The 25,910-nt window shown below is 39.1% G+C and overlaps 1 protein-coding gene across 2 annotated transcripts in view; it reads right to left on the bottom strand.

Moving 5' to 3' along the window:
- Nucleotides 1-259: 259 nt before the first annotated feature.
- Mctp2 (multiple C2 and transmembrane domain containing 2) overlaps nucleotides 260-25,910 on the bottom strand; it is a 188,059-nt gene continuing 162,408 nt past the window's right edge. For both annotated transcript variants that reach the window (XM_035441380.1, XM_035441381.1), the window contains 4 exons: nucleotides 21,980-22,089; nucleotides 9,129-9,238; nucleotides 2,497-2,594; nucleotides 260-328 (listed from right to left, as the gene is read on the bottom strand). In XM_035441380.1, coding sequence (XP_035297271.1) covers nucleotides 260-328; nucleotides 2,497-2,594; nucleotides 9,129-9,238; nucleotides 21,980-22,089 — 387 coding nt within the window. The remainder of the gene's footprint in view (nucleotides 329-2,496; nucleotides 2,595-9,128; nucleotides 9,239-21,979; nucleotides 22,090-25,910) is intronic.

Below are 25,910 nucleotides of genomic sequence, written 5' to 3'. Positions count from 1 at the left end.
TACTGACAAATGGATAAGAGACCGTCACAGTCTCAGACTTGATGCCTTTGATTGGGTTGACTGTCTAGGCATCTGGGATACCCATGCATGGGAACATGTGTGCAGGTGTGTGTGCATCTGTATGTGTGAAGAGAGTGGAGAATGATGAGAGAACTGCACAGAACGCCCATTTCAGGACACCTCAGTACCACTGGAGCAGCCAGGACAGAGGTCTGATCGGCTACACATAGGATGCTGCAGTCCTCAGTGAGCGTGAGCCCTAGACAGTATAACGCTTCTTCCGAAGTGGGCTGTGGCTGCCGCAGAGCTTCAGCTCTGCATACTGCACCTGTGAAAACAAACAGATACGATGCTGGCAGTTAGGTAACCCTAGCTCACCACAGAGTGTGTTAATGGCTCCCCAAGGACCATGAGGCAAAGGAAGGAAGGTTCAAAGGTAATGAATCATTTTCTAAACACAGGACGGTGGGCGGGGGGGTGGGGGGGGGGCGGTTAATTGCAGGAAGGGTTTCAGAAGTCATGCATCATTTCTTGAAACCGAAGTATTAAAAGCAGATTTTTCTAACAAGATGCATGGGCTTCTATGGGCTTCTAGTTAACTCACCACTGTTGCCCGATTTTGATCTTGCTTATACCAGCTTTCAACCGTAAATAAACTAAATAACTGCCTCTTGGGATTGCTGATCTTATGTTATGACACAACAGCTTACTGAGTATTATTCATTTCAAAGTACCTACAATGATGGGGGGAAATTTGGGCTTTTGCAGTCATTAATTTTACCTAAGAGGGGGCAAAACATTGAAATTGATACTAAGCCCCAAACTTTTGTAGAAGTCATCTGAAATTAATTCCACTTATAGGGTAATGGCTAGAACATTTGTGATAAACATGAGCACTAGGGGAGTCCCCAGAGGCAACCTGTCATTATCATTAAAAAGCACCCCAAGTGGGACGGGGCGACTCAAGCTAATGCATGGAGCATCCTCTTTCAAATGTTTTGTCATATGTACCTCTCTGTGAATACACCAAGTATACCTGGGTGAACACTCCAAGGGCTGTTGCCAGGACCTAGGAGAGATGGGATTGATGGGACATTTCTATTCACAGATACTGTATGAACTCACACTGTAACCCAAGTGATGGTACACTGTAAGCATAATGTTTTCATGTGTACCTCTGGTAGGCTGGGGGTAGAATGCATGTGTGTTATTGGCCACACATGCGCCCTAATTTTAGCGTTTCTGCAAATTCCCAAGAATGTTATACCTCATCCTACATTAGACTACACTTTGCCAAAACTAGATAAACAAAAACAAAAGTCTATCCTTCCCATCTTGTGTCCCCCAGGATAACTGTTGATCTTAAATCCAGAATAAACAATGGCTAGGTTACTATTTTTCAGTTATGTCATGTTAATATTAGAGAGTAAATATATCTTTATAGAATTGATTTTATTGGGTTATGTCGTGACGTAAAAGGGTTTTATTGTTGTTGTTGTTGTTTCTAAGCACTGCAGAGTCCATTTTAATCTCTAGAATGTGGAGTGCAGGGGAAAGGGACCCTTGAGACCTTTAGCCCCATGTGTCTATAATCCACCTGAAGATGCCTGGAAACCAATTATGCTACATTGTCCCGACCATGAGAATCGATGCTTGATTTGAGGTTCTCTCAGACAATAAAAGACTGCCTTTGATCTTCTTGATGATGCTTCATGCCATGATATCCCGCTTTACCTATTCAGTGGTCACTCTTCTCCATTAGCGGAAATCACTGCCTGCCTGCCTTCCTCTGGCTTTGGTGCAGGCAAGTCTGCAGGGCCCTGGATGGGGCCATTCTTTGGGACTTTTCACTATTGTTGCCTTTGTTAATCTCTGTGCATCCACAAAATTGAGACACTGCTGGACTAAGTGAGCATTACCTGTGAATAATACTTGCGATTGATCGCAAATTTGATTTCCCACCACTTCTTCTGTGTGTATCAGGGTAAGTAGGGGCTTTGCCCTCGGCATTCCTAAGTCCTCAGAGGACAGAGGAGAGAGGGCAGGCTGAAGAGATAATTGGAGCAAGAAAGGAATAGAAAGAATAATCCTCTTGTCTCCTCCTTCCCCTAAAATGCCTGCCATCTGGAGAATGAAGAAAATAAGCAATGCCCCTCAGCACTGGATCTCATGAAACTCCTCCTAGCTCGTCTCACTCTCTTCAGGGAGGCAAGCAATCAAAAGGGGACCAATGCTGCAGCCCTGTAGCTGCTCAGTATGAGTTCCAGCTTCATTCCTAAGTAGCTCTTTTGCAGGATAATTTCCCCCAGTCATTATATACTTTGAACCAAGGGCTGGATCTTCTCCCCACCACCTCCCAGAAAGAACTGTTCAGGGATTTTCTGATTCCTTATCTCAATTACTCACACAAGCAAAGCCATGTGCCCTTCCAAATCTCTAGGGCTGCCAAGAGCTCAGTGCTGGTGTCTCTGTGGGTGGTGACCAATCATCACCTACCTTCTGAACGTCCGAGGGCACCCTGGAGAGAAAGTCGAGGAGCTCGTTATTGTCGATGGAATAAGGATTTCGAAGCTTCTTAGTAAATTTATTTATGCCTGCAAAACAATAATACAATGTGTTTATTGTTCATGTCTATCTATCATCTATCTACCCATATCTATCTGTCTGTCTATCTATCATCTACCTATTCTCTATCTATGTGTCTACCATCTATCTTTGAAAACATGCCTGAGTGGGAGAAGGAGTGATATTCACAACTAAAAATTAGTGTGAAAACAATTACTGCACTTCCAGTCGTGTACACATTGCTGTCATACAGCATCATTCACGAGAACCTTTTCCTGAAATGAAGAAGGTCATGCTGTGGAAAGCGGACTCTGCCTTCTTCAGCTGAGAAATTCTCATTACAGCCCCAGCTGCAGGACTGCAGAAACATGGACTACAAAAGGGGGACCGATTGGCTCTTTTGGTAGTCACTGACTAAGATCTTTCTCTGCTATGGAAACAAATGTCTCAGATGGGCAAAGGCCTTTGCTAGTTCAAACAAGTCCCTGCGTGGACACTCTAGACAAAACATAGCTGCAGAGAGAGGAGGGTGGGAGTTTTAGTGGGCAGAAAGAACTGTAGCAATTGAGCTCCCTCTACTCATTTTCACAGGATCCTCTGCTCTCACTGCAGAACAGAACTTGACATGTTGATTGCACGTTGCTGGCAGAAACTGTGAAAAGTTATTATTGGAAAATTATCGGACTGTGGTGACTAACTTCATTTACGGACTGCAACACTGGCACACGTGTTTGTCCAAGCAAGAGTCTGCACTCACTTAGAATAGGGACAGTAGTAGTTAGAATGGGGTTCAATGTTCAAGTTGCCAGGTGACCATACAACATCTGTCAGTCTATGGCTATGCATGTGGAGTTCCTGGGCATGCCCAGAACATGGATTCCTCTGCAGAGAGAGATTCCTCCCAACCTTCTTTTGTCTTCTACTCGGCTCCTTGGGGCGCCTTTGCCTTATCCAGATCTCATAAGCGATAGTCTTTTCACCAAATGTCAACCCCCCCTCTTTTTTTTTTCATGTTGAGTTTTAGAAGCAGAAAGACTAGGTGGCCTTCTGAAGTTTTGCCACAGGGTGCTTGTTTAACAAGGATCATATCTGAAGGCCCGCCTGTCCCAATGACGCTGAATGAATGTTCAGCTTAGTTGTGCTCTGAATGGCTCCTACTCAGAAGCCAAGTTCAACAGTCCCCATCACATAAAAGGTTTGATGTTTCCCTTTGTTCATTAAATATGACTTTGCTTTCATCTAAGGACTCGACTTCCTGCATGGCATTGTACCTGACACAATGACAACCTCCAGTCCTTTCTTTGGGGGGTCAGATTTACATCTGCTTTGCAAATGGGAGCAGGCCATTGTTCATGAGTAAATGGTGGCTTGGTGGTTGGCTGGGGAAGGATCTCAGTAATGCTCCCCTTTCCTTCAAGTCAAAGCTGCACTCTGCCTTTCTTCCCTCTACCCCCACAGCAAGCTTCGTGTTTGGAACTAAAATTCCCCCCCAGAGTTCCTTTAAACTAAAATACTCTCACTGTGTTATTCTAAAGACATTTAATTGTAGCATGGGCTTTTTGGCAAAAGAAAAACAGACAAGGCAAAGTGATGAAGGGAGACAAAGACGTATTGAGAAAAGATGTATCTTCTATTGTTAATTATATATAGTGTGCGCATCTGGAGCCTTTACAACGAATGGCAAGGCAGGGATAATATCACAGCCGATCAAAACACTGCATTCTTAGTCACTGAGAAGATTACAAACCTGCACAGCGGCTCAGACTCACCCATAAAGGCAGAAGTAGTCCACAATGCAGTGAGACTGACTATGTTTGAAAAACTTGGAATAAAAATCACAAGGTATTCAGCTTGCATGCTTCAGAGGCATCGCTTATTTCTAAGGCATCTTGGGCTTGACAGTTTCAGGTATTCTGCTAAATTGTCTATTTTGTGAGATGAAGTATGAAGAGGACATCACAGACTCCTTGGTCAACTTTAAGGGGTAATAGGGCAATAGAAAGGTCCAGGCATACCTGGACTTCCATTCTAGCTTCATAACATATAAACGGTGATTTCAGGTACATCACTTAATCCTCCCGGGCCCAAGATTTCTGAAAATATAATCTTTTTAATAAAAACTTTCCCTTCGTAGTTTCCAGGGTTGATGATAGAATCATGTTGAGTAATATAGGCAAGGATTTTATAATCTGCAATTACCCAACAATAGAGGGTAACTGGAGTCAGCACCCTAGATGCCATTTAGGTAGTATTATAAGGGCATAGTGATGAAAGAGGTCTTTGTGCTATTAAGCATCTCACACACACAATTTTGAGAGCACATAACCAAACATGGAAGTTGAATCTGATCCAGTGAATACTAGTCTTAATTTTAGACTTTTTAAAAACTGAAATGATACAGATAGTTATCTGTTGTTAATATTGCTAGCCAAGACACAAAAAAGAGGGTCAAATGAGATGCAAATTGTGGTGTAGAACACTTAGTAATGAAATTATTGGTGAGTGGTCCCAGACCACACAACATACAGATCAGTTAATGGAACTGCTGAGGCCTCTGATAGCAGGAAAAAAAATCACTTGGAGAAATTGTGTGTCTGTTTTGTATTTGCATTTCTGTAACGCAAAAACAACCACACAGCATAGACTGTCATTGTCCATCAAGTACTTGAGTACATTGTGCACAGTTCTAAGTGCATCATTTTGGTTGAGTGTAAGACAGAGAAGCCATGCTTGTTCTGTCAAATCCTGAGTTCCTTTCTTATGAAGACACCATGTGCTCACATGGAAATACAAGGTGAAGGGGTCATGGTTCCTTCTTACAAAAAGGTCAAAATGTGGCATGAGGAGTTTTTATCTACCTTGCAACAATGAAAGTGTCTGAGACCAGAACTGATAGATAATGATGAGAACATTCATGATAAAGAACAGAATCAAAGGAATCAAGGGAAACATCTCAGTGGAAGTGTCTGAAACCAGAACTGATAGATAATGACGAGAACAGGCAACAATGGAAGTGTCTGAGACCAGAAGTCATAGATAATGATTAGAATGTGTAACAATAGATGTGTCTGAGATCAGTACTAATAGATAATGATGAGAACATCTATGACAAAGAAAAGAATAAAAGGAATTAAGGGAAACATCTCAAATGGAAAAAAAGCACATATTGGACTGAATGGTGGACGTTGTGTGGCCTTCCAGAAGTTTAAAGATCACACAGATCAGCAAAGTCCCATTGAGACTTCTAGAAATGTGTGTGTCATATAAGTTAGCAAAGTCCGGCAAAAAAAGCTCCCTAAGGAAAATTTCAGAATTTCTTTAAAACAGATCCATTGTGGGAATTCCCAAAGTCACTTTCCCAAAATAAAGAAGTGGTGGGAACCACAGCAGGTCACCTTTATGGAACACAACTGTGAGTGTTCAGAGACAATTGCTCCTATTTCCAACTATTTCTTTCATACTGTTTATACCCAGATGTCTACACTACACGTTACAGAGCCAAAGAGCAAAGATAGCGTGTCACCTGTCAAAACGTCATGGTGAATTTTTGAGTCCAGCAGTATTTCCCATGAGAGTTCTTAAGTTAAGCTGCTTTCATAGGTTTATGTGAAATAATGTCTGGGCTTGACATGTATCTATGAAAGTGTTCACTGTATAAAATATGAGATCTAGTGTATAAAATTTGGTTAATTTTTCCAAAGCCTGAATCCATCCATTTTTTTTATACTAATTCATCTGGTTTGGCAATCAACAAAAATTAACAGGTAACTTGTAGAATAAGCCATCTAAACCTTAACACAATTACAAGGAGCAAAGAAAGTTTTAGGCATATATATGTGATTTTTTCTAGGTGACAAGGTGTGATTCTACAGGGGTTATAAAAATTTAAAGGATATGCAAGCTTATGCTCTGAAATTATGCTAATAACTAATTCACTGTGGGAAAGGAGAGGTCATAATAGAATTGCAGAATATATTCCAAAATGTAATATCTGTTTTGCATGAGGAGAGGAAGCAAGTAACCCTGCGTTGATGGTCAAGGCTTGGACCATTACTAATTAGTAAACTCATCAATAGGCTATAAACTGTTCTTTACAGTGTAGAACTACGCAACCAGAGTGAAGGACTCAGAAGGTTTGTTTAGGCCAATGAGAGCAGAATGAACTCCATGCTGTGTAACAATATCAGCCACAAACTGAAAAACAAATAGAGAAATGGTTTATTAAGTTTATATAAAGAGATGTTAGAAAGTTGCTAAGGTGCAGGAAGATAAAACAGAAGTCAGAGTGATTTGGGGAAATAGAAAGAGACACTGGTTTGCAGAATTGACAGCCAGAAGAGGAACCAACCATGTAGTGTAGTCTCCATATCTGAACTCCACATCTCTGTATTAGACAGTCAGGAATCAAAAATATTAACACAAGAAATGTCTGTGTAGAACCTAGGTTGACTTTCCTCTGGCCTGTCCCTAAAAATAGAGCATGGCAATTATTTATCATAGTTTTATATGCTTTATATATTAGTAATCCACGGGATTACTAATGTTTTAAAGTACAGAGGAGAGTATACACAGGTTAGAATCAAATGCTATGACAGTATATAATGGGACTTAAACATCTAGAGATGCAGGTATTCACAGGATTCATGGAAACAATCTCTTTCTGTATCAGCCTTTTTCACTGAAGGAAGCATACTCAGAAGAATAATCACCTATGCATAATATTTAACAGCTCACCATGGCATTCAACTCAACATGAAGCAGATAGTAGCAAAAGGCTTATCATTATCAATCACATCTATTTGGAAGATAAGACCTAAGTTCTAGAGGTGAACGAAAATTGGATTTGGAAAAAAATGAAGGATGAATAAAATTATTTTTGCTATACAGTGTATCTATGCTTCAAACTTTATGCTTGATTCTTATTCATTCCTAATATTTTTAAGTCAAAACTCCATGAAGAGGGAATTAGAATGCGTTCTTTGGCTACAGTGGAGAGAGCCTTCTTTAAGATTTCATCTCCTTCCTAGGACATAAGGAGAATACATCCCCCAGAATCAACTAAGCAGGGCTCATGGGGACTCACAGAAACTGAAGCAGAAATCTTGGAGCCTGCATTGGTCTGCTATAGGATCTCTGCATACCTGTTATGGTTGTTGGCTTGGTGTTTTCAGGGAACTCCTGACAGTGGGAATAGGGCTGTCTCTGACTCTTTTGCCTGCTTTTGGGACATTTTTCCTCCTACTGGGTTGCCTCACCCAGCCTTGATGTGAGGGTTTGTGCCTGTTCTTATTGTATCATGTTATGCCAAGTTTAGTTGATATCATTTGGAGGCTTGCTCTTTTCTTGTGGAAGACTGGGACAGGGAGTGGTTCTGGTGGAGAAAGTGAGGGGGATGGTGCTGGCAGTAGTGGAGGGAGGAGAAGCTGTGGTCAAATTATATGGCATGAGAGAGTAATAAACAAATTAAAAATGAGAGATTTCACCTCCTAATAACGTAGAGTATAACCAAGTTACCCTGCCCCACTCATGCTGTTCTCTGCTCATGAGTTATTTCTTTTCTCCAATAACTTCTCTCATTTCCCAATGTCCACTTGGGCTTTTCTCATCAGCAGGCTCCCTCCACTGTCACCATCTTGGTAGAATTTCTTGAGGGCTCTAGAAAAAGGTGCCGGCTTCTTCATTTCCCGGCTCTCTGCTGCTTCTTACAGGGAAATGCATCCTGGCAGTCTCTCATATTCAGGACTTCTCTGAATAACATGATGCACAAGATCCCACCAAACCATAAAGATGGGGGATTCAGCAACAGGCCTGAAGTAAAGGCCGCTGGCTTCTCCATCAATGACCTGAGTATGCACCTAGTACATTCTCTTTGTTATTCCAGCAAAGACATGGGCGTTCACCAAGAGACATCCATTTTGTTCAGCTGCTTGCTTAAATGTAAAATCTAGTCATGAAGTAGGTGTCAACTTGACCATTTTCCTTGTTGCTTTCTTAAAGGGCTAAACTTTAGGCAGGTGGGCCAAAGCTCCTGCAAACAATAGCTTCCTCCTCTTTCACCCACTGTTTAGGTAGACACAGATGTCCATCCTGCACCCCACTGCTTCTGGATTTGACTATGAGGTTAGCTTGTTTCTTTCCTGCTATCCAGATGAAGTGTCAGAAGCAGTGAGGCAGTGGCCAGGCGTATTTTTACTGTCTTTAAAGGGCAAGATGCAGGTGTTTGCCGGCCATTTGAACCACAGTGTTTCTGGAAAGTTACTAGGCCACAGCCATATATTATTCAAAGCAATTTATGTCCAGGAAAGCCTAAAGGGAAATAGGAAGCCTGATCACAGGTTCATTTGATTGTGATTCTGCACAGGGCTTATAAATATCCATGTTGAGCCCTTATGTAACTGGCCTTTGCAGAAAGGTCCTGGAAGTTTTCATTCCCTGAATGTTTTCCTTAATCTCATGTTTAATTGGTAACAAGAGCACAATTAAAGTTTATGGCTGTACTTTAAAATGAATCATTTGTTCTTACCTGGAACTGCCTGCTAGCAAAACGATCAGGTCAGACTTACCCCAGAGTAGAACAATATACCGGAGAGGGATGAAATACAAAGCCACAGTGGCTATGGCCAGAATCAAACAGGCCAGCAGCGAAAGGAAAGGGACCGTCCAGTTAAACATGCTGTGGACAAACCACATAAGTGTCAGTTCATCTGATGCTGAAAAAAACTGCCACAGAGTCCTCATATCATGGGTATTTCTCCTATAGCTATAAAATAAGGTCAATTTGAAAAGTTCCTTTAAAACATGGTATATACATACATACAACATACATACATATGCACACACATATATATGTATACATATGTGTGTATGGGTGTGTGTGTGTGTGTGTGTGTGTGTGTGTGTGTGTGTGTGTACCTCTAATAGATACAGCTTGAATATAAAATTCTGTTAAACTGTGCACACCTGACAAGGCACATGAGCAGTCTCAATGAGGAGACTATCAGAAGACCAGTTGGCACTGAACTTGCCAGAAAATCAGTAACACTGGCTTCCTCAAATCGTCAGTCTCCAACCAAAAACTCTTTCCACACTGCACCATGAGTAAGAAGTGGCACTCCTGCCATAATGACCTGCCATAATCTCTCCAAAACTAATCATTAGTTAAGTCATTTCTGAGCTGATGCTTCTCTCTGGGGGAACAGACAGAGGCTAGGTAATATGTCAAAAGGGAGATTATTATTTCTGGAGTTTCATGCTCTTGTGTGCAAATGGGGCATCAGAACCTGGGCTATAGAAGTGAATACAGTGTGAGCAGTGCTGAGCAGTCCGTCAAACCTGCTTGCCTCCTGAGTGCCCAGCTGTGCCTAGACTTTCCTGACACTTGCTTTACTTTCATGTATAAAGGATTTGTTGTTGTACCTCCTGTACTAGGAGTACATAGAACTTTTTCAGTTGTCCTTGTTAGGAGGAAATGAGGAGAAATACTGGATCATTTCAGAGGAAGCAAGTAAGCTAGCCCTCAGGCCATTAAGTGTCATATATTAGGTCCATGGGTTTGGACTGTGGCACTCTTAGCAATTCTGCCATTTAGGTACTAGCCACATATTACAGATGAGCAGATTGAGACTGACTTGTGTAAATAATCAGTATTCATGATTGGGGATGTGACTGAGTGGGTAAACCTGCATGCCATGCAAGCATGAGGTCCTCAGTTCAGATCTCCAGTACCAGTATTAGAAACACAACAACAACAAACAAACAAATGAAAAAGAAGAAGAAGAAGAAGAAGAAGAAGAAGAAGAAGAAGAAGAAGAAGAAGAAGAAGAAGAAGAAGAAGAAGAAGAAGAAGAAGAAGAAGAAGAAGAAGAAGAAGAAGAAGAAGAAGAAGAAGAAGAAGAAGAAGAAGAAGAAGAAGAAGAAGAAGAAGAAGAAGAAGAAGAAGAAGAACCCAAGAAGGCACAGCTACAGCTCCATGCCTTACAATACCATTGGGGAATGACTAAGGGTTGGTTCCCAGGAGCTTACTGGATGACCAGACCAGCTGAAATAGTAAGCTCCAGATTCAGTGAGAGACTGTATCAAGGGAATAAGGTAGAAAACCAGAGAGCAGAGCACCTGTCATCTTCCTGTCCATGCAATTCATGTTTCCATGTGAGCACATGCACCCACATTACACTGTGCACACGTGTTTTCATACCATATACTCACACCATCAATAAAATAATCTTGATCCCACCAATAAGGATGAATTTGCAAGCAGCTCATCCTCTCTTTCAGATGATTATCAATATTTCTTAAATCTTTATCCGCTGAGAGGCATAGTATTTATTACATACAATTTGAAGTTCCTTCATATTAAGCAAATTTGTGTGCCTTTTGGAAAAATCTAAAGGGCAACTTTATTAGAGTTTAAGAGAAAAACATAATATAGGTTAGGAGGAGAGCCAGGCAACCACTAGGAGGAGAGATGGAAGAAAATTCACTCTTCTAAGTTCAGCATGGAATTCAAATGGTATCAGCTAAATAAGACAGCCATTAGATAGTCTCTTGGATCAGAGGCTCCTAGCTCTGAATCTTCATATATCTGTGTAGTCCTCAAGCCTCGTCAAGAAACTTCTCTTTATAGCAGATAGAGACAATTACAGAAAGTCACAACCATTAAAAATCCAGAATTGTGGAGTCCAGTTCCAATAGGCACATCTAGAAAACACTCCCATACATAAGTTCAGGAAACACTGAGAATGAGAGAGCAGAAAGATTTTAAGAGCCAGAGGAACAGGAGCTTTGCTGTTGAGACAGGGTCTCCTAGTAATGTCAAAAGCTACACTCATAACGTCTCACCATCATGACTGCCTAAACATGAGATCACCAAGGCCAGGAACGATAGACATGCTAAAGCAGACAAGGAACAGCTCACAGGTCTCAACATACACAAAGAACTCTAGGGAACTACACAACACTGAGGGAGGGAGAGAGAAACAGTCTTCCCCAGGGAAGAGCACACCAACTGGCTATTCAATACCAAATTTTCCACCCTGAAAACATAGAAAAACAAGTGACATTACACAAATTGAGCAGGTTGCGTTTAGGAACATACCTGTATACATTTATACATATATTCATGGATGCAACAAATAACAAAAAAGGAGTCCATGAATTGAAAAGAGAGAAAGGTGAATATGGGATGGTTTAGAGGAAAGAAAAGGTAGGGGAAAATGATAAAGTTATAATTTCAAAACATAAAACAGTAATTAAAAATGAAGACACACTACTACAAATGGAAATGGGCCACCGAGCTGAGTAAAAAGACCAAAAAGCCACATTTTTATAGCTTTTAGTTTGAATGTTGACTATCATGTTTGACATTACCAATGAAGGTTTTTTTTTTTTTCTTGACTGTACTCAGTTTAGAAAAAAGAATGTATGTTTTAGTAGCTAGTTACTTACTTGGCATCTTAAATTTAAGCCTATGTATAAATTTTAAATAAAAATACACATTTTCATTACTAAATTTGTTCCTTTTTTCCCTTGTCAGTTTATAAATTTTGTAAAGCATCCTACTTTTATCTGTTTTTTTTTTTTAATTTTTGAGACACAGTCTCATACTAGACTGGAACTCAGTCTTATTCTTGCCACTGTTGGGACTGTTCCATATGTGATGCAGCTCAGAGTGGAAAGAAATTAAAGATCAGTCTTACCTAAGGATACAGAGTCACTACATGAATGTTTACCAAAGCAGTTCCCAGCACTTATTTTTTTTAGAAAATCACCTCTCCATTAACAACAAAAAATCTTTCAATAAAATGTATAATTTAAGAAAAGTGTATATCTGAGTTTGAGATGAGCCTGGTCTACAAAATAAGCTCCATGACAGCCAGGGCTACGTAGACAAACCCTGTCTCAAAAACAAACAACAAGAACAAGAACAACAAAAGTCAGTGGTGTTGGTGCATGGTGGCCTGCACGTCTTTAATCCCAGCACTCAGTAAGCAGAGGCAGGCAGATCTCTGTGAGTTCAAGGCCAGCTGGGTTTGCAGTGCAAGTTCTAAGACAGGCAAGACTACACAAAATACTCTGTCTCCAAACCCAAAAACAAACAAATAAAAAGCAAAAGGGAAATTTTAATTATATTTAGCCCCTGCAAATTATATATATTTAGAAAATAATGACATCACGCAAAGACCACAGACTCCATCCCCAAGCATGGAGATTCAAAGCTAGTAAAAACATCAAAACATAGTCTGTAAATAGTGTAAATCCATAAAATTATTACTGGGTTTACCCATGTGCAGGCACTATCTCTAATAGATGTCTCTACTGCAATAGACACCAACAGGATCTATTCCAAACAGTTAATGATTGCTAAATGTGATAGAGTTTAGAAGAGAGGCACAGAATACAACAGAGACTGTTTCATTGGCTATGTTTGATTTTTTTTTAATGGCTACATTGTATAATAAAATTAAACTAAGGAAAATTGAATATCAAATTTTGAAAACTTTTTAATAGTGGAAACAAAATGAGCAGACCACTTACACAGACATCCACAATAACAGATGAACATATGACCTTTGAACCTTTGCAGATTATGTGTTAGTACTGTGCAGTTAAAAAACTTTTTTCTGTTCTAATACTCTTTATCTGAAAGTAAAACTGTAAGTAATGTACCCAACTTCTGTCTGCTTCAGTCCCATTTTATAGATGCAAAACCAACAAACTTCATTGACCTTACAGTGCTATTCAGATTATCCAATGATTTGATGTCTACAAAGCACTTAAAACACGATGTGGTACAGTATTTATTTAATACATTTTAGCTACGGCATTGTTGTACTATCATGAAAACATAACGTAAATATCAGAAGAAATCTAATTATATCAGCTAGCAATCTGAAGATAATTAAACATTTAAAATACATGAAATCCCTTTTTTAGGAAGAGATAAAAATCATGGTTCCCTTTCTAGCAATAGTATTTTTAAAAGAGTAAAATGGCTACGAGAATGAGAAGGGAAGAAGAGGAAGGATGCAGAGGTCATGAGGGAGCAGAAATTTTGAGTCAGGTGAAGAATAGAAGAAAGGATATGTGATAGGTAGGGTCTTAGTTGGGGAAGTGGTAGGGGAGATGGGAGGGAGAAGGGAACTGGGATTGTCATGTAAATCAATCTTGTTTCTAATTCAAATAAAAAATGATAAAAAAGTAAATAAAAAATAAATAAAAGAGTAAAATGGTAGACATGATCCTAAAAAATTTTTGGAAAGAAACTAGGCCACTATTCAGCTGACATGAACTTAAAAAATACTATAATGGCAAAAAAAGTAAAAATAAATATAAGAATTCTAGGATTTAACTCAATTCAAAAGTCATTATTCTACCATTTTTTTTAAAAAAAATTAAATACTGGGGAGGGGTTGGCTTGTTTCTGTTATCTGAGTGAGAGACAGAAAATAAAAAGCCTAGGACCTCCCTAAATCAAGAATTTAATCAGAAATCATGGCAAGAAGCACATGTATTTACAGTAAGGATAAGTGAGAAACAGAATGGATGAAAGGAGGAAGAACAGAAAGAAAATCCATGTAAATGGAAAGGAAGGATTAGATAGATATTGTCAGGACATGGAGTCCAGGAAGACAGGACTGTCATCTGAGGTTAGGTTACCTGTACAGGTTGAGAAGATTTGAGAGAAAAAAAGAGATTCTCAAGTTGGTATTTGCCCAAGGGGACCTATGGCAAAAATCTCCTGCAACAGTGAGTGCAACCAATTTAGGCATCTGAGCACCCCACCACAACAATCCAAGGGATGGAAGTTCACAGCTCACACCAAAGGGCACCTTGCTCCATAAATAAGAGCCAATGGGATCAGCAGAAAACAAATCCTGAGATAGCCAATTTCAGGTGTTGAGACCAACTTGACATGTTACAAAGCCATGTTTAATATGGAAAAGTCATTTAAAAATAACAAGCTATTAAAAAATGAAGTCATTAAAATCAGGAATGAATAGGGTAGTTAAAAATTGGAGATTTGAATCTAAACCTCTTAGGAACCATATGAAATTAAATAGAGAACATGCTATAATGGGAACATATCAAATGTTAGATGCAAGAGAGAGATCAGAAACAACGCCAGGTATGTTGAAAAAAAAAAGCAAACATAGGTCATGAAACTAACCAAGGAAAGCTGGCATAGCTATAAACATGTAAGTCAGCAAATCGGTAAGATTTCATTATTAATAAACAGGTTATTTCTTAATTATTAATAAAGTAATTCATAAGATAACAATTTCAATGTGTAAAAAAACAAAGAATAGATTATCAAGGATATAGAAAGCCCAAAGCAGCAAAATTCAAAAAGAGATAGTTCCTAATCAAAGTGGATTGCTTTGACAGATCTCTAAGTAACTATTAGAACAAGTCTATCAAAAACCAAAGAGTACATACAAGATATGACCATAGTAGTTTGAACTTAGGAATATATTGGTATAACACACCCAATCTACTTACTAAGCTTCCATGAAAAAATTATGGAAGTAAGCTTTTGGACCAATATCTTCTGAACACAAAGAAATGAAACGACAATCTAGAAACAAAAAGATGTACAGAAAATTTCCACAGTAACCTCAATTAAGCAACACACTTCTTGGCCAAGGTGAAATCAAGTTAAAAATCAGAAAATGGCATTAGCTAAATGCAAGTGATTATTGTTACAATTCAAAATGTCTGTCAGGGAATTAAAGCTGTGATTACAGGAAAATGTAGAAGATTCAATCTTTACATTAACAAGAAAGACTGATAGATAGTAAGTGATATAATTGCCAAGTGACATAAAAATAACAATAAATAAAGATCACAAAAAATGATGATGAAACGTAGGCAAGGAAAGAGAAACAGGAAAGAGATTCATGAAGGCAAACAAGTGTTCCTTCTAAAGACTAATATAAAAGATAAATCTTTGTCAAGGAAGGAAAAACAACCATCAAATATAGTGGAAGATGCTGGGGCAGATCTAACTAATATGTAAAAAAAAAAAAAAGTAGAACAATAAGTAAAAGTGCTTTCTGGACCACATAGGGACCTGAGTTCAAATCCCCTGTACCCATGTAAAAAGCCAGGCATGGATGCATGTGTCTGTAACCCCAGAATTGAGTGAAGATAGGCAAATTCCCAGAGTTTGCTAGCCAACCAGGCCAGCAGAAATAGCAAGCTTCCAGTTCAGTGGGAGACCTTGTTCAAGGAAATGAGGAGGTGAACCATAGAGTAAGACATCAGATATTCTGTTGTGTCCTCTGCATGTGACCATCCCCCTACACATATGCATATAGGACACACATTTGTGAACACACACAAAAAATAGAAAACAGTAGAATATTCATATTAAATAAACTAACCTCTAATTGTTACAAATTATAGAAACAGAAGTTATAGAGAAATTACAGCTTGCAGAAACATAAATTATAGAAAACACACACACACATGCACATATATGAGAACAAGAGGTGAATATTTAATCAAAAACCTTAAGAAAAAAATCTGTATCCCAGATGCCTAGATAACAAATTCTCTCAGATATGGAGGTAAATGATAATTCTCCACCTCCATCAAAAACTTTCAGAGATTAGAGGATGCTAAACCCAACCAGAACCTTCTCTTCATATGGAATTTTGAAGAGCAGAAAACTAACTGGCCACAGTATTAATTACAGCTGTAAAATCCGAGGTATGTGTGTATATCATAAAATCCAGCAATAAAGAGGCAAACAGTAACATATGAGGGCACTGGATAACAAATCATGGGGGGTTTATTCCAGGGTGGTGAGCTTGGTGTCCCATCTAAAAATCAACCACAATACTTCAATACATTAGCAAAAAGAAAGGAGGGAGCACATGAATCATCCGCATGAATATGCAGAAAGAAATGTTTGACAAACTCAATTCATGTGGGCAATGAAACTGAGAGACAAGGAGGCACCAACGGAATGCTTCTTATCTTTACAAAAACTTACAGCAGAAGTCCTCCCTAGGGTCCTCTGTTGGAAGCTTTCACTCTAAGATGGAGGAAGCCATCCCCACCAAACACGTTCTGATCAGTGTTGTCTTGTAGCCAGGAGCAACGCTCCATACCAAACTAAAACGCACAGGGACTTTCATGTGAGGATGAAAAGGTTTCTTATATGATAGGCAGATCTTATAGAAAATCCAAAATCATTTTCATACAAGAACTGCAGTAACAAAACATAACAAGGTCATTAGGAATGAAGGCAGTGAAGAAAAATGTATTTTACTTCTAAACACCAGAAAGGGACAGGTAGAAAATAAAATCTCTTTTTTAAAAATGTAATAAAATTATAACAAAAAATCAAGAACTTGGGAATCAATCTCTCACACACTTAAGTGTCAAAATTCTAAGATGGAAAGTAAGATGGTTGGGAAAGATGGAAGAAGCCACCAATTCATGTGACCCTAACATTTGTGTGTGCCAGTGAAAGATATGCAAGTGTATGCATGCCAAAGGTCAGAGTTCTGGTGGGAGCCTTCTATAGCACACCCAAGGTTGAATAATCTTGGTCAGCACAGCTTTTGTATCTTGAAATCATATAATTAATGAAACATTTTCATAGACATGAGTAGTTTTCGTGAGTTGGGGGCCCTCTAAATTCTTGTCATGGGGGACAAAAAAAAAGCTAACATTCTTAACATGAGCTATTTGGTAAATTTCAAGGCACTTAGCAAAAATGATTAGGATGCTACCCAGTAAGGTAGGTGCAGGTCTCTCCTGTGCCCCTACCCCATACTGCTTTGGGGTGAATTCAGGACAAATTCAAAGGCTTTCTATGAAGCCCTCAAATACCTCCTCTCTTAGGAACAAAAACTACTGGCCACATGTTCCTGTAGATTTTTCTTTTATGGCATACTCAACAAGATGGCTTTTCTTAGCATACTCATGCTAGCTTGCTAATGCTCTTCTAGGCATTTGTCTTTTATTCTTTGTCCCCTTAATCATGTTTTTCTCAGGGTAAACACAAACTGTGCAACTGACATTCTGCTGAATTCCCTGTGAGTTTAACTGAACTTAACTTGCTCTCTCAACACTATTTCCTAGTGAGGACAGTCCTACTTTATATGTATATGTGTCATTTACACGCTAGATCAGTAGTTCTCTACCTGTGGGTTTTGTCCTCTTTAGGGGTTGAATGACCCCTTCATAGGGGTCACCTAAGACCATCAGACAACACAAATAATTACATTACAATTTCTAATAGTAACTAAATTTTAGTTATGAAGTAGCGATGAAAATAATTTTATGGTTGGGGTGTCACACAACCTGAGAAAATGTATTAAAGTAGTGCAGCATTAGGCAAGTTGAGAACCCTCTGCAGGAATGAATGTCTATCTTTCTAGGCTCCCTCAATCTTGCCAACTCTTCTTTGGAGCTTTGCTTAGATGCTCAAGAACATGCTGTTGGAACCATCATTCCACAAAGGATCGGACATTCAATATACTCAGCTCTTTAGACCATCTGATCTGTTCTCTAGGAGAGTGTACTACTGACCAAGACTTTCAAGATGCTGTGTGTATATATTTGAAATTTGCATATATTAGAAAGAGTAGCCAGAGAAGATAAAGCAGGAAGGATAAAATACTGCTTCTACCATGTATATACAGCACTGGTGACAATCTTCCGGACAGTAGCATGGAAGCCTTGCTCTAAGAGTTTCATGTAAAATGTTCCTTGTTGCCAAAAGCTTGGTAAAAGTTTTCCTGCTTCATAAGCACAGAATTACAATAGAATTCCAAGAGTCTGACACATGACATCCCACTTAAATGCCCAGCAGGGACTTTAAGGTCACTGTAATAATGAATAGGCAAAGAATTAATAGGAGTTGAGCCTATTGAGCCTTCCTGTGTTGCAGCTGGGCACAACAGTGCTCTGTTCATTGCCTGTAAACACGTTCTGGGCATGGCCACCACAGCTGTGCGAGGCACAGCTGCCCCTCAAAAGCTCTGTAGAGACGGGAGCCTGCTTAAGTCACTCCACCCTCTTCTCCCATCAGACATATTTCCTTTTACATTATCAGCTACACAACAGCTACATTTGTGTTCTAGAGATGTTTAAGAATGGAGATGGTTGCACCAAACACCATCTTCCTTCCTCAACCTTGCCCCCACTCCACATCCTCTTTTCCTCCTGGCTTCCAGTACATTCTTCACTCTTTTTTCTTTTTTTCATGACTCCCCCCTCCCCCGCAGGTTTACTTAAGGCCATTTGTGATGTAACTAGCCCTCAAGCATCACCACTTTTCTCCCTATCCTACACACTTATTGCTTCCTCTACCTCTCCCTGTATCTTCTACAACAGTGGTTCTCAACCTTTTGGGGGGTTGTGACCCCCCCAAAAGATCATTGGAAAACACAGTTATTTACATAACAGTTCATAACAGTAGCAAAATTACAGTTGTGAAGTAGTGATGAAAATGATTTTAAGGATGGGTGTCACCCCAATATGAGGAACTGTATTAAAGGGTTGCAAGATTAGGAAGGTTGAGAATTACCATTCCAGTGTTTAGATTTCTAAGCATAGGGTGTCCATCTGCTGCCGCCCCCCATCTACCATTGGCTAAACTATCTTTCCCAAGTTCCTGTGATTTCTTAGTTGCTTCTTCAGTCTTGCCTTCTAGCTCCCTCTTTTGAGTCACCTTCTCATCAAGCTTCTCCTAGTATTCTACTGACTTTTATCTACTAAAGCTATAAAAATCTGTTTGGCTGTTAATATTTTTCTCGCTTACTGAAAAGAGTAGATTCTTGGAGAGTGATAATATTACTGTAGAACTGTAACAGAAGCAGGTTCAAATCCAAGCTCGACCGTGATGCTTATGGACCGTGATGATGGACTACATATTTAATCACACTCTTTAGGATCCTAGGTCATACTAGCAATCCTTACCATGTTCTCCTGGGAACTACTCCATTCAACACTGGGTGACTCTACAAAATATTCACTGTATAAATGGCAGTGCACAGTGGTTGGGCAGCATGCTGCCAGCTGATGCTGCAGCTATCTGCACAGCTACTATGAACACACTGTCATCATCAGCGAAATGAGCTAATAAAGAATTATCCCCTCTCCTCATTAAATGCTACTATACCATATGCTTCTGTTAAACATTTGCAAAGCTAATCTAAGGCATGATTTGTTCATCATGTGAAACCTAGGAAAATACATCAGATAAGGTGTCAATGTATGTCAGCACAAATCTTCACACTCTAATTCCCTTCTCTTAAGGTATTAGGAATGAAAAATACACTGTAAATTTAATAAAAACCGATGTGCTTGAAAGTGTTTCTTTTTCAAATTTTACTATTCCTAATTAAATGCATGTGTGTGTTTGTATGTCTCTGTCTGTAGGTATGTACAAGGGAGTGCAGGTGTGTGGTCCCCTGAGGCCAGCAGTGTCAGATCCCCTAGAGCTGGAATTAAAGGCAGTTGTTAGCTACCTAATGTGGGTTCTAGGAATTGAACCTGGCTCCTCTGGAAGAGCCAAAAGTGCTCTAAACCATTGAGCCCTCTCTTTAGCTCCTGAACACTGTTTTTTTTTTTTTACTTATTTTTAACCAAACATGCATTCAGCTAGGTACATGGCTTATGTTTGTAATAGCAGCATTCAATAGGTTGAGGCAGGAGAGCTGCCATGTTGGACTATACAGTCATGTCTGGCTAGCCTGAGTTACAGAGTAAGTTTTAATTTAGTCAGAGCTGCAAAGAGATGATAGCAACAAGAACAACAAAACTACTAGGTTGATAATAAAATGTTACTTACTGGCAATGACTTGGACTACTAACTGAAAACAAACAGTGTTCATAAAACATTCAGATTTACATCACATGTACTCCCTGATGTTAACCATCACTTGGGATTTACCTGCTTTCTTATTTAGAAATTTCACTGGGTATTTAACACTAGTTGAAATTTCTTTACTTCTACAATTTCAAAACTAGTGACTTCTTTAGGTTATTAGAATGAACTCAACAGACACGGCCATAAGATAAGCATTGATTTATAGAGCGAAGATGCTACAATTCTGGATCAGAGAAGGAACAAAGCTATTTATACACCTAAAGAAAACAGTTAAAACTCACATGTCATACCAGATAAAGATACCTTATGCACATTAATGCTACATAAAATATAACCAAAAACATGGATGCTAACTTTAACTGAGCCTCCATTAAAAGAGCAAAGCTCTCTAACTAAAAAGTAGAGGGTAGCACATTAGGGCTGGATTTCAGGAAGTGAATCCTGAGGATGCATTTGAGGAAAGTGATTCCTACCTTTCCTTTCTTTCCTTCTTTCTTCCTTTTTCCCTGGCTTATTTTTGCTTTTGCTTGTTTTTGCTTGCCTTTGTTAAGAAAGTTTTATTGGGCACATATAATACCCATTTTTGTATAACAACAGTAAAGAGCAGAGTAACTGCATCTATTAGTACACTTGTCCTACTAGGGTGAAAGACATTCTCTCTAGCATGTTAATGAAAGACTTCAATCTGACCCTGGGATACCCTTGGAAGCAATGAAGTCATTTCATGTCAATCAACCTAGGATACTACTAGTTGGCTACCATTTTTGGAAAAGTGAGGAAATGTATTCTAGTCATTTGCTGGATTCTGGGATTCAGATTAAAATATCCTTCAGAGCATATTTGTTCCCCTCTGATTTCTCAATAAAGTACCCTACGACTTTTTGCCCAGACCAGCATATTTCTGATAGTGAAAGGGGGCATTATTAATAGTCATGTTCACAGAGACAGGCAGCAAGCACAGGGAGCGAAGGGGTTGACACCAGGTCCTCTCTGCATATGTCTTATGGCTTTCAGTGTAATGTTTTCTTGGATTCCTGAGTGTGAGAATGAGGGGGTCTCTGATTCTGGTGTCTTCTCTTGGGCTCTTTTCATTTTGTTGATTTATCCTGTTCAATTTCAGTGGGATAGTTTTTGTTTTAGCTATTTATATTTTAGTTTGTCATGTTTGGTTGTTATCACTCAGAAGGAGGCCTGTTCTTTTCTAATGAAAGACAGAAAGGGAGTGATTCCAGGTGGGAGGGGAGGAGGGGAGGAAGTAGGAGAGGTAGAAGGAGGGAAAACTGTAATTGGGATACACTATGTGAGAAAAGAATCGACTTTCAGTAAAAGGGAAAAATAGTTGTGCTCAGACAACCAGTGCAAACTGAGCCATATCTTCACCCCAGTTCTGAAGTACCCTGCATCTGAGGAGCTGCCAAGCCCAAAGGACAAAGCATCCAAAGTCACGCCCAGTTTATGTAATACCATTGCTTTCCTCATCACTTACAGGACTCCATGTCGTCCTTCCCCCACCATCTGTGGGTGCCAGGTCTAGATTATACACAACTACATGTGGAGAGAACTTACTTCTTAATCCTTTCTCCAAAAGAAGCGACTTCCTCCAAGATGTTCTGGACGGTGGAAACAATATCCTGTACCATGTAGATTCTCTCAATTAATCCCTTTTTCTCAGATTCCTGGGAAACATAAAAAGCAAGATTTATATTAACTACTTAAAAATGAAACACTTATTTCAAGAGAACAGCCACATTTTCCAAAAATGTTTATTGGTTACAAGACATAATGGCCAGCTCACTCTTCTGGTTACTCCTACTCACACTTTGAGCCCCAGTCACTGTATTAGGGTCCAGAGATGATAAGAAGGGGTTCTTGGGACCAGAGGCTTCAGATCCCTGCAGAGAATTCTGCAATCACTTCAGCATGGCCAGCTGCTTTCCCTTCCATCCTTAGGTTATCTAAAGTACACCAAAGCCCTCTTCTATGACAGTGCTGCAGACGTGCCCCACAGTAAAAGCAGGTCCGCTTGGAGGTATACACAATACATTTCTGAGTACCGTGACTTCTTACACAAACTGTTGCATTTTAATCATGTTTCCAATACACTGCAGACATCCAGAAAACTTCTGTTATCCTTGGGCAACTGTCTTCAATATACTTTACCATGTTAAGTAGCTATAACACTGTAGATACAATTTAATGATTGCTCAAATTCCAAAGGAATTGGAAACTCCTGCACTTGTATTTTTACACTATTTCTTAGCTTGTGCTCTTCCCTACTATTGTATCAATTTAGTCTATTACACTTGCTATATACAGCAAGGGGCTTCATAAGACTTTCTTATTGAGAATGTTACTTGGTTTAAATTTAGTAAATCACTATGTAGGCAATCAGTAGGAGAATACTCCTAGGATATTCTTTATGCTACAAAAGAAGGAAAAACAGATAAACTCATTTCCACCTTCTATTTTGGCTACATTTAAATAGAGCCATGAATAGAATGAAGAAGCAGGCGCCCCTGTGGCAGTTGCAGGTAAATACACTAATAGGGCAGGTATGTGTAATCCATTCACTCATGAAAGTAGCTCCTACCCCATCATTTGGTGCAGAAGGAAACATGGAGGTTGCTGCTTCTTCTTGCAAAGGTAACTGTGAAAGAGTTTCACTCCCTACCTTAATTTTGATTTATTTTTCACTTACTATCATTCTTTATGTCATTTGTGCTAAAAATTAGACATGCTGCTTAAGGCGACCTCATTCATACTCAGCAACCCACATTGCCTATGAATAGGCACAATGATCAAAACCCATCTCTGTCTGCTACATAAGCCTCATGTTTACAAAGGAGTGTTTCAAGGCACTGGAGAGCTTGACCCAAAGGGCAAAGGAGCTTCCCCCTTGCAGCAGCATTGACTTTAGGTCAAAACAATTTCTTGGAAAATGACTCAGATTTCCATGTGGCTCCATTTCCTAAGAAACTTCCCATTTTTATTGCTTGATTTTTTCCCCCTACAAAACAACCAAAACTTAAGGTTCTGATTAGGAAGAAAGTGTTAATTAGTACACCAAACTAATGAAGGATTGTGACAGCATCCTTCCAGTTTTTAAGTGAATTTGACATTTTGCTGTGAGTATTTGGTATCCACAGATAACACTCAAACTTGCATATTTTTTTGAGTCAGAGTAATCAAAATCCTGTGTTTTTTAATTATGTAGCAACTAACTCATTTAGATTATATTAGCCAAATTATAAAATGACTTCATTTTATTTTCATAACATATTTGTTCAAAACAAAATATACAGTATGTATACATTAAAATGAAAAAAAAGTCTTCCTATTGATTATGTGGCTATTTCAAAGTAACATATCAAGAATGGTCATCCATGGTCCAAAAACTCAAATGCATCAATAAATACACTTTATTTGTGGCTCTACATTTATCTTTTATCATTATGTCACAGAATGTACATGTTAAGGACTTTCATCTTCTGATTTCTAATATTCATAAAGGTGTTCCTAACCATCTTCAGAGTTGAACTTTATGGCCATTAAATTAGCATCTTCTTTTTTTTGTTTGTTTGTTTGTTTTTTTGCCAGAAAGGGTTTCTCTGTATTGTTTTGAAGCTTGTCCTGGAACTCACTCTGTAGACCAGGCTGACTCAAACTCACAGAGACCCAGGGCCTCTGCCTCTGCCTCCTGAGTGCTGGTGTTAAAGGTGTGCACCACCAATGCCTCACTAAATTGGCAGCTTAATTGACACCTATGTAGATAAAATTAAGAGAGGTTTCTCAACAAGAGCTTAGGTACCCTGAAAACTCACAAGCATGACAGATGGAAGATAGTCTCAATTCTGTACTGCAATATCAAATTTATGCACACAGGGTATCTATTATACCCATTGCTATGAAATTTTTGTTAAGAATTTTTGAAGATACTGCTTTCCATGAGATATTCGCTTATTTGATTATTTTATAAAGTTTGTTCTGAATGACCAATGGGTTTACTATTTTCTCCAATTTCTAGATATATTTTATATTCAAATATTTTTATCATAATTTGAACTAAAGCATGGTTACCGTGTGCTTGGCCATTCTCTCTTCCATGATGTGATATAGGTAGAAGACCCCACCAAGGCACCAGTCTTTCCTGATGTCTGGATCATGAGCTACATAGGCCTTTCTACAAAGACCCTATGCTAGTCCTGGGTATTTTGTTACAGCAACATCAAGCAATCTAAAATATAGACAGCATGCAATGACTACATTTTGGACTACATTATCAGTCCTTGGTTATTTATTAACTATATATCTCTACATTATTCTCATTTAAAAAATGAATTGCATTATCCAAGTTTTTAAATGTGCAGAATTATTCAATATAATAGGTGAAATAAAATCTTCTATTCCTATATTCAAGTTATTTTCCACCATTCTGTCAATGGCATGGATTAAATTATGAATATATTCAATATATATTTACTCTATAACTTCTTAATCTTCCCAGTAACCATTCTGTATTGGCAGTTGGGGATTTTGTGCACTTTAGAGACCTGGTGACTGTCATGGCACAAAAGGCTGGTATAACAGGTGGATGATGAGGCTGAGGAATGGGTGGTTTTCCACCAGTCCCCAAGACAAGAACAGGCTGGCATTTTATTCTACCAGTGTTCATCAATAGCCTTACCTCTAGGGAAAGTTAGTTCCAGTCCCTGGAAGGAGTCAGGGATGGATAATTTCTGTTTGTATGCTAGGTTTAACCTACTGTTTGCCTTTGAGAAGTTTATTACCCACACATGCATTCCGGAGGATACTAGTAATGGCCATTGAAAAAAATCTGGAAACCTAAGCAACTTGCTCCAGATTGTTTTAATGTAAATATTAAATACAATTTTTAGCTCTAAAATGGAGAGTACTGATGAATGCAAGCTTTTGGGGGGAACAGGGATGTGTGATATATTGTTTTCCTCTGAAGTTTATTAGAACAGACAGGGATCAATTCTTTCTAGAGTATTCATTCAGATGGGGTGCATTTCTTCATGCATCCCCATACCCTCTACAGAATCCCTGCACAAGGCGTTTGATGTTCATATATGACAAGGGAAATGCCCAACTGAAGGATGTATCCTCATGTTTAGGGTCAAAGATACCTTCTTTTCTTTGGCTCTGGTGGCCTTTTGACAGTGTTTCTCTGTGTTTATCAAGGCATAGTAGCCTCTACACTATAGGAAGGTGGTATTGGTATTGTCACAGTGGTATATGTGATTAGCATCTTCCATGCCATCCCCTTGTGCTGTTCACTAGGGAACTTATTAGACCATCAGATAAGACCAGCTGGTTCTATCTGACTATATTCTCAGGATCCACCTGAGGCCTCAGGGTTAAGGTGCTTTCTTGATGGAGAAATGGATGGATATAGGGAAGGAGCAGGGCCTCAGGTGTGCAATAATGTTTAAAGTACTATTGACAATGACCTGGGAAACCGGCAAGTGCATAGACA

Source organism: Cricetulus griseus, chromosome 3 (genome assembly GCF_003668045.3).
Source record: "Cricetulus griseus strain 17A/GY chromosome 3, alternate assembly CriGri-PICRH-1.0, whole genome shotgun sequence".
Lineage (NCBI taxonomy): Eukaryota > Metazoa > Chordata > Mammalia > Rodentia > Cricetidae > Cricetulus > Cricetulus griseus.
Note: the sequence above shows the minus strand (reverse complement) of the source record. Positions and strands in the feature narration are given on the sequence as shown.